This window comes from Hippopotamus amphibius, chromosome 1 (assembly GCF_030028045.1).
Source record: "Hippopotamus amphibius kiboko isolate mHipAmp2 chromosome 1, mHipAmp2.hap2, whole genome shotgun sequence".
NCBI classification, from domain to species: domain Eukaryota; kingdom Metazoa; phylum Chordata; class Mammalia; order Artiodactyla; family Hippopotamidae; genus Hippopotamus; species Hippopotamus amphibius.
The window spans coordinates 14,494,131-14,511,015 of NC_080186.1; the positions used below are offsets into that span (position 1 = coordinate 14,494,131).

General features: G+C 42.4%; 1 protein-coding gene across 4 annotated transcripts in view; it reads right to left on the reverse strand.

The window, feature by feature from the left end:
* UBR4 (ubiquitin protein ligase E3 component n-recognin 4) overlaps positions 1 to 16,885 on the reverse strand; it is a 129,428-nt gene that overhangs the window by 50,707 nt on the left and 61,836 nt on the right. For 2 of the 4 annotated variants that reach the window (XM_057698006.1, XM_057698007.1), the window contains exons 56-65: positions 15,599 to 15,729; positions 15,300 to 15,477; positions 14,731 to 14,835; positions 13,036 to 13,173; positions 12,074 to 12,248; positions 5,131 to 5,227; positions 4,356 to 4,463; positions 3,620 to 3,736; positions 2,450 to 2,659; positions 773 to 922 (exon numbers count right to left, since the gene is read on the reverse strand). In XM_057698006.1, the coding sequence (XP_057553989.1) occupies positions 773 to 922; positions 2,450 to 2,659; positions 3,620 to 3,736; positions 4,356 to 4,463; positions 5,131 to 5,227; positions 12,074 to 12,248; positions 13,036 to 13,173; positions 14,731 to 14,835; positions 15,300 to 15,477; positions 15,599 to 15,729 (1,409 nt within the window). The remainder of the gene's footprint in view (positions 1 to 772; positions 923 to 2,449; positions 2,660 to 3,619; positions 3,737 to 4,355; positions 4,464 to 5,130; positions 5,228 to 12,073; positions 12,249 to 13,035; positions 13,174 to 14,730; positions 14,836 to 15,299; positions 15,478 to 15,598; positions 15,730 to 16,885) is intronic. The other 2 variants (XM_057698008.1, XM_057698009.1) reach the window with 2 other exon arrangements.

Sequence of the window (16,885 nt, forward strand, 5' to 3'; positions counted from 1 at the left end):
AATCCATCCCACCATAGCCTGCTCTGTGATGACCAGTCCAGAACTATGCTAACAGCCCTGCTGCTTTGCCGGCTGGTTCCCTCGTAGGTTCTCCCAGTGGGGAGCACTGGAGGGGCACCAGAAGGCAGGGGAGAGAAGGGACTTGCTCCTTCCCATCTGCCTGCTGCCCTCACAGCAGCCCTTCACCCTGGCAGCCTCCAGCATCTCTTCAGCAGTCAAGGACAAAAACCAGGCCTAGGTGGTTCTGTTCATTGGCTTCTTTTAGAACTTCCAGAATCAACCACATCACATCCCTTCAGAGCTCCTGAGGTACCAGCAGCAGCACCCCTCCTCTGCTCCCCGAGGCCTCTCCTCTGCACTCGGGGGCTGCTGGCAGCTGCTTCTCACAGTTACCATCTCTGTGTTACCTCAATGTGCTCTTTTTATCTTTTTGCTTCTTCGGTGGCTATTTAACCGACTTTCTATATTAAAATCTCTCAGTTCATTTAACTAGTATACTTTCTGTTTTCCAGCCAGGGTCCAAACTATTAAACTTGTCCATTATCAGCACAGGTGGGGGAAGGTGAATGTAAGAACCAGAGAGCTAGAGTGGACGGCTTGCTCTGACACGCATCTTTCACAGTTTCACCCCACAGCACACTCTGGAGGGGCAAGACCTGAACGGTGGGAGGGGCTCTGCTGGGGGAAATACCTCAGGAGAGTTAGGATGCAAGGGGGCCATGAAGGCAGTCACAGCTGCTGTGTCCTCTCCTTGACTAGGACCTTCACTTACCTCTGAGAGAAAGTAAAACCACGAATGATCGAAGACAGGAGGTGGGATTCGAGAATTGGTGTCAGCGATCTTCTTGATTTGGTATGGCAGCCTCAGCACCATCTCTGTCAGAAGCTGAGTGTAGGCCTCAAACACATCAGCAGCATGGCCCTGGGAGAACAGCACTTGTGTAAGAACCTGTGATTGACAATGTCCCCTGACCACAGTTAGGAAAAAGACTGGTCTACTGCTGTCTAGGAACACCTCATGTTGGAGATAGGAAATGGTGCCTTTCAAAGCTGGAGCCACCACTGACTGACAGTTTAGTTTACATGCCCAGGAAGGCCCCAGGATCCTAGGGGCAATTTCATTACATACAAACCTTATAGTGGAGACAGATCTCACTGCTCTTAAAAATTCTAACATTTCACTCTGGTTTTTGACACTGGATTGATTTTACTCTGCTTATCCCCAAACTGGAATTACAATAGGAAAAAATGGAAAAAACAGCACTAGAGAAGGATTTCTGACTTTCTATGAGACATGTATTCCATTCCCTACAACCAAAGCTTTCCGTGATATCAAGAAATATTTATGTAACCAAGGAGGTGTCAAAGATCACTGAACTCAGTCAAGATCCTGGGACCACACAGAGAGGCAGGGGGACTGAGAGATGTGAGGACAGTGGAAACAACAGCTGTCCTAGAAGCTGTGTGGTCCCCAGGAAGAGTCTGCGAGAGTTTGGGGGCATGTGTCCCACATACTCAATCACCAGTTGTTTATCAGATCGATGTCAAGCACTGGGGGTGTTAAGAGGAATGAAATATGGTCTTTGCTGATAGTCTGGAGGGGAAGACTCCACATGTGTGCTCGGGGCACTCTGGGACCCAGAGAGAGGCCATCTCTCTCAGACCTGACAGCAGGGAAGTGTTGATGGGGAAGGAGCCAACGCTTGAGCTGGGTCTGAAGAAGGACTAGGAATTCACTAGATGGGTGAAGAAAGGGATGCAGAAGGAGAGGAAACAATTTCAGAAGGGAGAGCACGTACAACAGGCGAGACGCACAGACAGCAGGGCTGCATGCAGGGGTGTTGTAGGTGATAAAGTAGAGAGTTAAGCAGAAGCTGGATCAGCAAAGACCTTTTTGGCTGAGAAGTTATGGAAAACCACCAAAGGGTATAAAAAGAGGACGTGATCAGATTCACATTTTTTGCCCTGTTATAGTCCCATATTATTCAAAGCAGTCCTGAATATGCACTAAGAAGCACAGCTACCCCAGGCCATCTTGCTCCACTACATGGACTCAAATCGGACAGAAATGGTAATAATAATTAACATTTATCGAGCACTGGTATGTGCTAGGCACTGCACTTCACAAACATCACCTCATCCAATGCTCACAACTGTCTAAAGTAGATACCATGTGTGTGCTCATTTTCCAGGTGTACAAAACTGAGGTTTACCAAGGTTAGACAGAACTTCTCCAAGCTTCACGGCTGGGAAGCGGGAACACCTGCTCCCAGGCACACGTTCCCAGACTCCCCTGAGCAGAAAGCCCATCTTCTAAACTAGGGCCTCGTGTGACAGCAGGGAGAGTATGTGACATACTTGGCTCCTTCAACACTACTCACAGAGAATGAAGAGGACAGTGCCCTGGATGAGGGACAGGAGTGGTTCACTGCCCAGCGAAGGACCTCACCTTCACATACTGGCGGAGGAAGAACGGGCTCATGTCGGGTGGGGATGACGTAGTATGTGGTTTTAGTAACTGGCTGGTAGCCACGGGCTCCTCATCATTCTGTTGGCTCTTCCAATACTCCAGCAGGGACTTGAGCACATGCAGGCAGTAGTCCACAGCCCCAGAGCTCAGCAGGGCTGCTGCTGTGGCGCTGGAGATGAGGGAAGATGACTGGGGGAAAAACAGGGAGAAGCTAAGAATGGCCTATAAAGCAGTGTGGAATCCAGCTGAGTGTTGGGGGTAGCAAACGCACTCACAACAGTCTTAGGAGTAGCTGTCATGGAAGTGAGGGAGTCAATCTCTTGAGCTAAAACTTTCCCAACCAGTTCAACATTCCCCCAACTCTTCTGAACAATAGCATAGCAAGAGAAAACATAGAAACACCAGTTCCCAACTCTAATCTCCTTACACATATGTGCCAGAGGCCAAGGAGGCAAGGATTAGATACCCTTCCACCTGGAGGGGAGAGGTTTTCTCTTTCTCCTTGGGCAACTAGAAAAGAAGCCCATTTATTTCAAAAGGAGAGAAAACTTTCCACTAGAGGCACTTCTTTGCAACCCCACCCTCCTAGTAGGGCTCTTCCCAGAGAACCAGCTTCCAAAGAAGATGGGGTGAGTGATCACATGAATAAAAAGGCAGGAGAAAAGCTACTGTAAATAAAACCATTAGGAGAGCCTTGAAAATCCCAGCAACCCCCACAGCTCATAAGCTCATTAAGATCGGATGCAGTTCAGCCTCCATTTCTGCCTTCTCTGCTTTGTGTTAATCTCCTTTCCACCAGCACGCGCTGCTTTCTCTCTGCTCTATTACCATACTTTATAGCAACACACAGTAGGGGAATCCTCTTAGCCACTCTGCGTCTTGCAGAACAGTTTCCTGCTTTTCAACAATGGAACCTCCAAACCCTTTAACCCCCTCCATTGGAGGGATTGTTGGAAAAGATGAGAGCTTGGAAGGGATTCTGAAAAAGGTGGAGGCTCTTCTCCTGAGAGGTGACAGCTTAGAATCTTACTCCTCTCGAGGGACAGCGGCCTTACTCTAACAGAGGACTATCACCTCTGCCCGCTGCCCTAGCACCAACCAGACAAACCTCTTTCCTTTCCCCACACCCGTTAACCCAAAGCAAGATACCTCACATATGGAAGACTTGGATCCAGATTTGGTCCTGGACATGAAGACACTCAGGAGCCTCATCACCACCAGGTGGACCTCATTCAGGGCACTGCGCTCGTTCTTCTTAGAGACATCCTGCAGACAGAGGCGGAGCCCAGAAGACCACACTTATTTTAACCTTGAGGCATCCTCTCAACAAGAGTCCCTCTCGCCTGTCAATATTAAATATTCCTCACATGGAATCAGAGACAAAACAAGCTCCAATGTACCTGTGGTCTATATGTGGATGATCAAGAGCCTGATATACCTAGGAGGCCATGTTAAAATACAAACAACCGGGCTTCCTAGGTGGCGCAGTGGTTAAGAATCCGCCTCCCAATGCAGGAGACACGGGTTCAAGCCCTGTTCCAGGAAGATCCCACATGCCACGGAGTAACTAAGCCCGTGCGCCAAGAAAAAAAAAAAATAAAATAAAATAAAATACAAACAACCAATTTATTGTTTTCACCTTGTGGAGCTACAAAAGGTCTTTGAGGCAGAGACTTGGTCTTGCTCCTCATTTATAGCTGGATCAAAAGTATGCCTGGGCCAAAGTAGGCACTAAAAACATTTCTGATGAATCAACAGAACTGGAGCCCTCAGTGAAGGGTCACCCCCTGAAACCAGATGAAGTTCCTCTAAGAGAAGAATGAAAAGCTGAAAACTGATCTCAGCTAATCCCTGCTTCTCACAAAGTATGACTCTCAAATGTCACCTTCTTATCCATGCCCAGTTCAGCAATGAGCTGGGAAAGCAGGTTGTCCAGGGCTCCCTTGTCCTTCTCATCTTCTCCATCCAGATCTGTAGTAAGCATCAGAATGACCTGGAGGTCAACAGAGAGATAAACATGAAAGTCAGTTCCCTAAAGAACAACTCTAAACACAAGGTGTTTCAGAAGAAATCCCAGTCCTCCTGACTGCCCCCATCAATCACAACTATAATCCACGCAAAGGCTCTACATCCTAAGTAAAGGAACCAAAGCTGAAGTGTCCAGAGTCAGAAGAGTCAAATTATGGCACGTGCCACCCTCGGCATCACAGAAAATGTTCTGCAAAAAGTCTGCAAAACTAATTGAGTAACCTATATTATATCCAACCAAAGTGGCTTAAGATACAGCACTGTGCTGTGCTAACTGAAGAACAATTTTGCCTAAGAGGAAGGCAGCTAGAGGCAGAGCAGCTTTCAGACCACACTCTATTACTAATATTAATAGAGAGTTACTAGACACTAAGAACCTCTGGAGCAGACTTCTGTTCCTGGCTCTGTCAGTAACTAGCTGGATGGCAGCAGACATTTTTTAATTTAGTTCTCTGATCCTTGGCCTTCTCATCTATAAAATGAAAGGCTGTGACTTGCAATTTAAAATTACATTCCATTATTCTATGACCTACTACCAAACAAAGTCTTACAGAGCCTCCAGAGGAGAGCTGTGAGCATGCTTAAGGATGGTCCAACTCTGATGTGACAGACCCAAGTGAACTCAGGGATACCTGCATGTATGGGATGGCCCGGACCCCTCCAACACTTCGTAACTGGGGCAAGGTTTGCAGCAGTCTCTCCAACAGCATCAGACGGACCATGTGCAGCCTTAAAAACCAGGGAAAATATATGAAACATGAGCTAATACACAAACACTAACCAGCTGAATATAGTTCTTTCCTCATGCCACCAACATAAACAAGGAAGCTACTTCTTAGGAACAATCCTAGCATTTAAAAAAAAGAAAAAAAAAATGTTAAGAAATGCCTTTGGTAACACCAGCAACATAGAAGGAAAAATCTTACTCTGTTGAAGTAGGGCAAAACTATTCTGAGATACAACTGATGGTACTGAAAACTTGCTACTGTTAAGTTAAAATATCTCTCAAGCAATCAGGTCCTAGTTGTTCTCACTATTCAAACCAAATCTTCAATAGTAAGTTCTATGGCTTTTTCCAACACACAGTCCTATTCTGCCTCCAGGCATCATTTTCTGGAATTCTCCCATCTACGAATTTTACATCATCTGGTTGCATATAGTGACCTAGCCCTTTCTTCTCACTTCCCAAGTCTTTAGGAAGGCCAGTCATTACTTCACCCTCTCACAGCTTATTTACCATTTTTCCTAGTGTAAAATTCAGTCTCAACATCAATACTAGAACTGTGAGTTCTCCCATATGTACAGTTGGCCACCACCTAACCTTCTTCATCGAGAGATATACAACTGGTCTTCTGTAATATAATAAATGTGTGTTTCTGGATCTCTAGTGAGTATGCTGATTCAAGAGGACCAATAAGAAAATTAATTAATTAGGGTCTTGTCAACAAGTTGGTTGGCAGTCTCACCTAACACAATCTTACACAGATTAACAGTACATTTGCTGAGTCGGTTAATGGATCCAATCTCAAAATTAATAAACCATTTCGCTCCATTTTGCTTTATGTGTGTAAGAAACCACGTCTGCCTATCTTTTTAAGTGTGATTTTCATGTATCCTAGCAGGTATCCAGAATGTTTTCAAAATAATAAAAGTCTGAATGAAAATAGAGTCTTGAATAATAAATGACCACTGTTCTAAAAAGAACTCAAAGGAATGAGCTAAATGATCTTCAGAATATAGTACAACACAAAAGCCCATGCACGCATCTTCGAATAATTAGACCAGCTGTGAGGACTACAAGTGAATAAAAACTGCTCAGGAGAAGATGAGGTACAAGAGACGAAAGATGAGATGACAGCAGCAGCTCAATACTTTTAGGATAAAACATAACAAGTTTCAAGATGGATTAAAACGTCCAGATTTGGAGAACATGCATGTGAATATACACAGAAAGGAAAAAGTCAACACAATGAGTAGAATCTGGACCTGGACCAAGATCATGCCAGATTACTGACTTTTCAAACTCTTAAGATAGTAGTACTGTTGAAACGTAACCAAAAAATTAAACAGTGTACCAAAAATTGTAATTTCCTCCTCATGACAAAGGAAAACCAATTCAGTGATTCTATTTAAAACAAAAAATTGCTTAAAATTCTTTAACTTATTCCTGAAAAATAAAGTTAACTTAAAACAACTTTAGAGAATTCCATTAGCAATATGGGCTAGGTTACCAAAATTGACCTAAAAAGATATAACATCATTTTAGAAATAATGATGAGTCTCAAGAAATTTCAAAGGATCGAAATCGCATAGTATATTCCCCAACCACAGAAAATTGAACTATAAATCGGTAACAGAAAAATAATTAGAAAATCTCCAAACGTTAGGAAATTTGGCAGCATATTTCTAAATATCCCAACAGCCAAAGATTAAATTACAACAGAATTTAGAAAACACTTTGAACTGAACAGCAATGAAAATACAACATATCAAAATATGTAGGGACTTCCCTGATGGTGCAGTGGTTAAGGATCTGCCTGCCAATGCAGGGGACACGGGTTCAATCCCTGGTCCCAAAAGATTTCACATGCCGCAGAGCAACTAAGCCTGTGTGCCACAACTACTAAGCCTGCGAGCTGCAACCACGGAGCCCACGTGCCACAAATACTGAAGCCTGTGCGCCTAGAGCCCATGCTCCACAATAAGAGAAGCCACCGCACTGAGAAGCCCACTCACCGCAACAAAGAGTAGCCCCTGCTCGCCACAACTAGAGAAAGCCCGTGCAGCAACAAAGACCCAATGCAGCCCATTAATTAATTAATTAATTAATTAATTAATTTTAAAAAATACGTAGGCTCCAGACAAAGCAATGTTTAAAGGGAATTTTAGAAATATATAGCTTCAAATATGTACTGAAAAAGAAAGGTTTAAAATCAATTTAAGCTTCCATCTTATGAACCTAAAAAAGAACAGAAAATTGTCCTCTCTACCAAAACACTATACTAAAGGAAATAATAAAGAGTGGAAATGAAACAGAAAGCAGGCATACAACAGAGAAAAATCAAAGCCAAAAGTTGGTTCTTTGCAAATAAAGTTGATAACTTCTAGCAAGACTGACTTTTGGGGGAAAAAATTTTGTTACCAATACTAGAAATGAAAAAAGGTATATCACTACAAATCCTAAAGGCATTAAAAGAATGATAAAATATATTAAGAACAACTTTATGCCAATAAAATAAATTCCTTGAAAAGCAAAACATACCAAAATTGACACATGAAGAAACAGAAATAATTCTGTCATTTAAAGAACGAATTTATAGTTAAAAGTCTTCCTTTAAAAAAAAGTCTAGACCCAGATGACTTCACAGCTAAATTTTTTCAAGAATTCACAGACGAAATAAAACCAACCTTACACAAACACCTGTAGAGAACACAGAAATGGGAAACATATCCTCACTTACTTTATGAGGCCAGAATAACATGAATACCGATACCTGACAAAAACATTTCAAAGAAGAAAAATTACAGGCCTAAGTAAAATATCAGCAAATCAAGTCCAGTGATACAAAGGATAAGACATCATGATCAGGTGACATCATGATCAGGTGTCCCCAGAAGGTTGGTTTAATAATGGAAAATATCAATTACTGTACTTTACAATCTTAAAGAGAATAAAGGAGAAAGACATATAATGAACTAAGCGCAACAAAAGCAACGGGAAAGCTTCAAAAACCAACTCAAGATAAAGTATCTCCCAGCAAACTAGGAACAAAACTTAATGTGATAAAGAATAACCTAGAAAACCCTCCAGTTAACATCCGACTTAATGGTAAAATAGTATACCTTTTCCCCTATGTCTGGGAATGAGACAAGGATTTCCACCATCACTTCTACTGTCCTACCCAATGCGATAAGGCAAAAAAAGGCAATTAAAAGGTATAAAGATTGGAGAGAAAAAAACTTAAATGTCATTATTTACAGGAGATACGACTGTTCATGCAGAATCTGTGATCAGAATTAATCTAATTACCAAACCCATAATTAGGATTAATCTAATTATCAAAATCTATAATTAGAATTTAAGTGAATTTAGAAAGATCACAGAATACAAGGTCAAAAGAAAGGCAATAATGAGCTCACGAGCAATTAAGAAATTATTAGGCCAGAAAATGAGTGAAGATAGAAATCCAGAGGGGCAAGCAGAGCCCTAAGACTGATTTTAGGGCATCGGAAAACTTGAGGCTATGATTCTCTAAAGGCAACTTCTGCATCAGGTTACTAGGACCTTACAAGATATATGGAATAGGAAAAGATGCCTAGAATCTGCCCCAAGTGAGGAGAGCCTTCTATGAGAATCTCGTAAAAAAACCTCAGAAGGCTACACTCTTGAGTCTAAAAGTAAACAGGAATAAACCACTTCCCCCATACCACTTTTCCCCACCCAGGAGCCTGTATGAAAAATTAGCTGACTCAAATCCTGATGCTGAGAAAAAAGGAGGAAAAGAAGAATTAGTTGCTGAAATATAGTTCAGTTTATATATATTTTTTCCTTTTGGTTAATACTTTTTGTTGTCCTATTTAGGAAATCTTTGCCAACCCTAAGTTATGAAGATATTTTGTCTTCTAAAATGAGTAAGGTGTTACTTTTTGTGTTTAAATCAGTGCAACTGATTTTTGTGTATGCTCAGGTCAAGACCCATTTTATTCTACATTAATTTTCAACCGACCTATTGCCATTGATTGAAAAGACCATCCTTCCTCCACTCCAGAAGAGTCATCTGTGTCATAAATCAGTTGACTATGTATATGTGAATCTGTTTCTGAACTCTAGTTTGTTTCAATAATCTAGTTTGTGTATCCTTGCACCAATACCCCACTGCCTTATTGAACACAGCTTTACAATAAGCTACAGTTGTGTAGTCGTCTAATTTTGTGAGTTTTCTTCAATATTGCCTTGGCTAATCTTAGTCCTTTACTCTTTCAAATAAATGTTAGTAATGGCTTGTCAATTTTGACACATATATAAAGCCAGCTGAGATTGCTGCCTGGGATTATACTTAACCTGTATCAATGTAAAGACAATTGTTATCCTTCTAATAATGAGTCTTTCAATCCATAAACGTGGTATATCCCTTCATTTATTTAGATTTTCTTTAATATCTCTCAATTAGCTTTTATAGTTTTCAGTGTAGAAGTCTTACATATCTTCCAAACTTATAAGTGAGTATCTGATACTTTCTGATGTTACTCAAATAGATCTCAGGAAACTATAAATAACCAAGCACAGGAATTTAAAAAAGAAAGAAAAGAAATATTAAGATACATGGAAAAGAGAATATGGGGGTATAACATCTATTTAAGTGAAGTCCCAAAAAGAGAAATAACAGAAAATGAGGCAGAAGCAATGTCCAATGAGATTAATGAATGAGAATGAATGAGATATTTGAATGAGATTAATGAATGAGAAATTTCTAGAACTAATAAAAGACACTAACCCAAACATTCAAGCAGAACAAATGTAAAGAAATCCATCCTAAACCTATCCTAGTAAAACTATAAAAAACAGTGAGAAGATAAAGATCTTCAAAGCAGCAGTAAAGACATTGCTTTCAAAGAAGCAATAGTTGTAATAGCAGGTGACACCTCGCTGGCAATGACAATGGATACCATTTTCAATTTTGGGAGGAAAAAACATCAACACAAAATTGAATACCCATCAAAAATACATCCACAAAATGTAAGCTCTGTTCCAGACTAACAAAACCTGAGATTTTTGAAACCAGGGGACCTCCCCTACAGGAAAATCTAAATGACATACTTCAAAAAGAAACTGAGCCTAGATGGAAGGTCGGAGATGCACAAAGAAATGATGGACATAGAAAGTGGTAAATGTGTGAGCAAATCTAAACAAACACTGACCATATACACTATACAAAAGAGCAATAATAGCTTGAAAGCTTGAAAAAGACTTTTTAAAATTAAAACACACAAATATAACAGCTTAACTTGATAAGAATGAGCAGTCTTCCAAGGTACTCATTCAGGAAGATGTAGCTCTTCATTAACTTTAGTTTCAGGTAAGTATGCGCGTTGAAATGATTAGCATAACTACTAAAAGATTGGAAACAGAGCGAACAACCTCCAAACTTGCAAAACTGGGGAGGGGGAGAAGGGGAGAATGAAGAAAGAGCTAACCAACCCAAAAGAAGAAACACAGAAACAAGTAGAACAAATAAGAAGCCCAAAATCAATTCAAATACATCAGTAATTAATATTAGTTATAAATGAACTTAACTCTTCCAATTAAAAAGCAAAGGTAGACTGGATTTAAAATATTTTAAAAAATAAACTTCAAAGAACCAAAAATTATAAAGATCACATTTTCTGAACACATGAAATTAACTTAGAAATCACACTAAGAAAAAAAAAAGTAGAAAGTGCCTTTTAGTTTAAGCAGTTAAAAAACAAATCCCATCAAAATATCATCAGTTAACTGAGCCAGAGGTCACCTTCCCCAAAGGGATGCTGTAAGAGTTTAACTGGAAGCGCAGGATACAGGGAAGAGGGGAGACATTCACTGATGCCCTCTCAAAATGTCTCCGATGCCTCACGGCTTCAGTGACCTCTTTTTCTGATAGAAATCATTCAGTTCAAAATACTGATTTCTGCACTAATGTGATAACTACAGGCCTCAACAAATTTAACAAACATTATATCACAGGTATATCCTTAGGTTTTTTTCCTTCCTCCTCTTCTACTTCTCTAGTCGCCTCCTAGTTAAGAACACGTTCACTCCCCCAATCCAGCAGCAAATACCCCTAGGACTTCCTAAGGGAGCTGGGTCGGGATTGTGTGGATTACTTCCAATTCGTCAAATGCCCCACCGCTGGTATTTCTAGACATCAACTTGTCTTTGCTGTCTTATTTCTCTATTACCTAACAAACATGCTGAGCAAGCAGTTATTTCTAGTATTTACTTAATACTTGTCACTGTTGAGCCTAGAACAATGTCATTTATAAAGAGAATGCGACAAAATGAGTACCATTAATGATGAAACAAAGACTTGAATAAGGAAGAAAATCATGTTTTTACAACAATCACTTTACAGTTACTAAGGGATATAGGGGGGCCTTATGAAAGAAAAAAAAAACACTTTCTATTCTCTCTGCAATTGATTTGATGAAATTCTAATAAAGATCAGAAGACAGGCCTAGAACACTTCTTAAGGTTTTTAACTGTTTCATGAGTCTATTACCTTTACATTTCAAAAGAAATATACTGGGGACTTTCCTGGTGGTCCAGTGGCTAAGACTCCACGCTCCCAACGCAGGGGACCTGGGTTCAACCCCTGGTCAGGGAACTAGATCCCACATGCCGCAACTAAAGACCCCGCGTGCCGCAACTAAGACCCAGAGCAGCCAAATAAATAAATAATTAATTTAAAAAATATATATATATATATATATATATATATACTGTTTACCACCACTCCACCTCCTGCAACTGATCCACCATCCTATTCCTGAAACATTCTCCCTTAGGAAAGCCTCGAGTGCAAGTGGCCAGCTCCTGACCTGTTGCTAGCGTGGACATCTCCTTCCCCTTCCCCTTCTCCTTCTCCCTCGGAGCCATCTCCTTCCTGATGTCCGGTGGTGGTGCTGATGGCGCCAGTGCTTGAACTGACACTTCCTGGTCCAGCTGGATGCCCCTCCGCTGTGGCATCACCATAAGCACTGCTCCGGCCAGATACTAGAGGGAAATGGTTTAAAAAGTGCAAATCAACTCCCAAAGCATGGTGGAATCCTATGCATTCTGAAGTCAGCAACAGTTAGATAATGACTCATGGCTTTAGAAAATTTTTTCTTCTGTGTGAGGCTCAATAAGGATTGAATCACGATTTCGGCGCCATAGCACCAAATGACTAAATGACTCTCTGGGCACCCAATGAACATACAAGATCCACCCACAAGAATAATCTTAATCTAAGCTGCTGATGAATTTCCATCTCATATTCCAGAGGAAACATATAATGATTTGGGAATCTAGAAATTATTAGCTACTCTATATCTCTTCCACAAAAAAATTTTCATTTTCATTTCTTCCAGTTTATAAGCAGAGACTGATTTTTAAGATCAAACAAAAATGGTTCTGGTGTACCCCCCAAAAAATAATAAATAAATAAATAAAATTAAAAAAAAAAAAAAAAAATGGTTCTCATGCTTCCCCATTCTAGAGCCCCACTGCCCACCAGCCGGCAGAGGCGGCTTGCTATAGTAATACTCCAGATCATTAACAATAGGACTGCCCCAAACCTCTTCCCTAACAGCAAAAGCAAAAACCACAGTAGGACTGATTTCAAAGTCATACCATAATTGTTTTAGATCAACCATGATTTGGGATTATGTATGCCATTTCTTTCTTCCACTAACAGATAATTAAACTTCCCTTTGCTGAAACCAATCCTAGGACCCAGGCAGGGATTCCTATTTTGTCCCCACCCTCTGCCCAAGGAGACCAGGACCTCCAGCCACATTACCACTGTGCTCGCCAGCCACCGAGTCCACTGCACTTCCCCCGCTCTCCGAGCCCACACTACCACCGTGGTCAGCAGGGGAGGTCCGAAGGGTGGAACCATCAGTCGCTGCTGTGCTGCCCTCGTCGTCTGAGGCTGGAGCTGAGAGAGTAATGAGAGCTGTTACAGGTAAAAACCCCTCCTTGGGGTGCAAGCATCAAACCACATAGTGCAGAGGACGCAATGCAGTTTATACATCCTGTCATCAAAGGAAAAAGGGAAAGATTTGCTTTGCTGGTTAATCACTAACAGGAATAAACACTACACATGGTGCATTGCAAACAGTACTTAGAAGTGAAAACCCAGTTCACTGGGCATTTCCTTCGCTGTTACATCACAGTGCAAGTAAAACAGTGCAGAGATTCAAGAAGAATCTGTGACATGGACGCTCAGTTTTCTAGCTATAAAATGCTTCACGGTCACCATAGTCTAGGTGTTACTGACACCTGCTGAGATTGGACAACTAGACATTACCATTCAAAAGCACAGAGTGAATTTTCATGAGATTTGTTTCGTAATCAATTTACGCTATGCTAGGAAATCCCTTATCATGAGCTCTTCAATCAACCCTATTTGTTTTTTTAATCAGATGGTCCAGAGGGGAGCTCATTGGAAAATTTCAAACTTCCTAATCATCCTCATCAGATGCTAATAACGAAGCAAGGAAATTCCCCAGAGACAGCCACAGCATCCAGGATCAGGGCTGAGCTGAGACAGGAGGAAAATGCTGGATGAGATACACGGGGGTGGGGTGGGAGCCAAGACAGCCACAGAGCACAGGAGGAACACAACTGGCACCGCACAACAGCAACCTGCAAGCCTGAAATGAGGGCAACTAAAGAGACCAAAGAAAAGCAACAAGCCATGGCAGCAGGTGAGAGGGGACAGCCAGTTTCTCCCTTTCTAATCTATCCAGGATAAAATGCCCAAAACAAGTAACAAAGAAAGTAAGAAAGAAAAAAACAAACAAACCAATACAGGGATGCTTCAGTCTAAAACCTCTTGATCAACCCATAAATTACTCAGGGGTTGATTTTCCAGGAGACTGTTCAGATGTTTCAGCCTCCTCTATTTGGTCCAATTCTCCACTCAGGACATTCTTTCTTTTTAATCAGATTAGGAAACAGATTGAAAGTAAGCACAAAATGAGGTCTGAAGATTTCCTACACATTTGTATTGTCCATAAAAACCCTACCCGCAAGCTCAGATCCCTGGTGGTTACCCACACTGACCTGAAGTGCAACTCAGCTTCTTGTAGCTTCACTTTTATTTGCAAACGAAGAGGAAAATGTTAAAAGGTTTGAGTTCTATTTCTCGTCTCCCTTTTGATATTGTCTAAAATGTTAGAACTCTGGTGAAGAACCCTGAAAGCTGTGATTTAAGCCCTAAACCCAATCAACCTGCAAGCTGCTCTCTTGGCCTTTCCTTGGGGAATCAGCTGAAGCCAGGCAGCATGCAAAGTGTAGGGAAGCGGAGCCATGAACGCCTTGGCCAAGCTGCATCTCTGTGCCTTCCACACCTGCATTTCTAAAGCAAAGGCAGAAGCAGGAAGTCCAGAATGGCCTGTCAAAGCAGCTGCCCATTACACTCTCACAGCGCTGGAAACGCGGCCTGAGGGTCCTGGGGCCCTGAGCCGCGCTCCTTGCTGTGGACAGTTACCTGATGCTGTGGTGTCAGAGAGGGTTCCTGCGTCCAGAGAGGAAGAGCTGGGTGCCTGGCCGGACAGCCCCAGGCTCTGCAGGCCCAGGGCACTGCTGCTGCTGCCTGGGAAACAAGTGGAGAGTGAGCACAGCATCCCCTCCAGACCCCATCCACAGCGCTGCTTTGGCCACCTGCTGCCCTTGGGAGTCTAAACTCACCAGTGTGTGACCCCCTCTGGCCTAGAGGAAGTTACTCAACAACGATTGCTGTCCACCCACCAAATTTAGTTACAGAGATGGTGGAAGCTTTCCTTCAGCGCAGGCAGGACACATGCTGGAGGAATCTAACAGATTTGGGAGGAAACAATCCAAATGACCAAACTAACAGAAACTAGGAGGTGGGCTCCCAGACTAGAAATCCCACTGCAAACCCTCTCACTCTCCACCTGTATCTCTGAACAGCTCTCACCCAGATCAACCTCTCCCCAAATCTGGGGACAAGCTAGGCCAGCTGGATATCAGTAACTGCCAAACCCTCTTTCCTGTGCAAGGCCAATGGGCCGCCGTGTTCCTGGCACTGCCTTCTACCTTGTTGGTCCTGCTGCAGGCTCAGGGCAATGGCTAGTTCAACCATGGTCTCGTCATCTGCATCAGGCGGGATGTCCAGCATGGGGGGGAAGCCCTCTGCGCCTGCCAGCAGGGCCTCCAGGGGAGAGGGGTTGCCATTGTTGACATTTTCAGCTGTCTCCAGGACCATCGACTCAGACTGCAGAGAGAAAGCTCTGTCAGTGCCCCGTGGTAGACGGCAGCTTGTGGAAGTCCACGGAATAAGAGCTAGAGGAGAGCTCTGAGGCTCCTCCTCCCCTCTCCTGCTGCCAGAGACTCACCACCATCTCAAAATCTCCATGGTCCACCTCACTCTGCTCCTGGCTTTCCTGACGGATGTGACCACCACTCGGGATGCCTGATGCCGGCATTTTCTCATCCGCGTCATCATCGTCGTCATCATCCTTGTCTCCTGAGGCAAAGAGACCCCAGTCACCTGAAGGTGCTTGCTCTTTCCTCCCTCAGCATGTGGTAGGGTAAGCTACACAGCAAACAAAAACCAAGACAAGCTACCAGTGAGCGCCCTGTGCTTTAGAGGTAAGCTCCAGGGGGCCACGCCTGGCCTTGTGCTCTTGCTTCCGGGACCTAGCAGGATCTGGGGAGGTGGGGTTGGCAGTGACAGCTTGCCCCACTTGGGAAAAGTCTCTTCCAGCTGATGAAGGAAAACAAAAACGAAAACCCTGGGATTCCATAAAGCAGAAAAATCTAAGACCAGCACGTCCCATAGGCTCCCACCAACCCTCGGAAGACCTTGGGCAAGACAGGGAAAATAATACAATTGAGATGTTTATCTGTTATCTGTCATGGCAGCTTGGAGTGTTATTTTACCTTTTTTTTTTCTTCCCCCAAAACAACTGGGTCAGTGAGATTTTCATACTACATAAGCATCATGAGAAGAACCAATCGAAATGTGAAACCAATGAATGAAAGCTAAGGACAGCACTACAGGTCCTACCCAGATCAGCTTCTGTGTAAAGGGGAGAGGCCTTCTAAAAAGGGAGAAGCCCAGGTTAGACTCCTAATTGTCAGAAGAGGATGGAGACCTCACCTTCCACTTGATGGGCTGAAAAAGCATGTGGATGTGGCCTTAATTAGAAACATAAACTCTCTGGACTCTAGCTTCTCCCCAGAGAAAAGCAGCACAATTTGCTGCCTGACTCAACAAAAGCTTGGATAAGATGAATGATATTCAAGGAAGGTTGCCTGAAGGTCATGAAGTTGCACACACTCCTCTACACCTGCACTGGACCACACAGTAGCCACAGCCACGTGCTACAATGTGGCCAGTCTACATGAAGATGTGACATTACTGTATATAGTACACACTAGATTTTTAACACAGTACAAAAACAAATTTTTTTAAGAACGGAACATATTTTACCAATAATTTTTCTATTAACTGTGTTGAAATAATGTTTTTTATATACTGTATTGATCAATTATTAGTAAGTCAATTTAAAATACTTTTTATTCTTTATCATGTGGCTAATAGAAAATTTTAAACTACATATGTGAGTTTCATTGGTAGTTTACTTCTGAGCTAAACCAAGTAACAGTTACACAATATA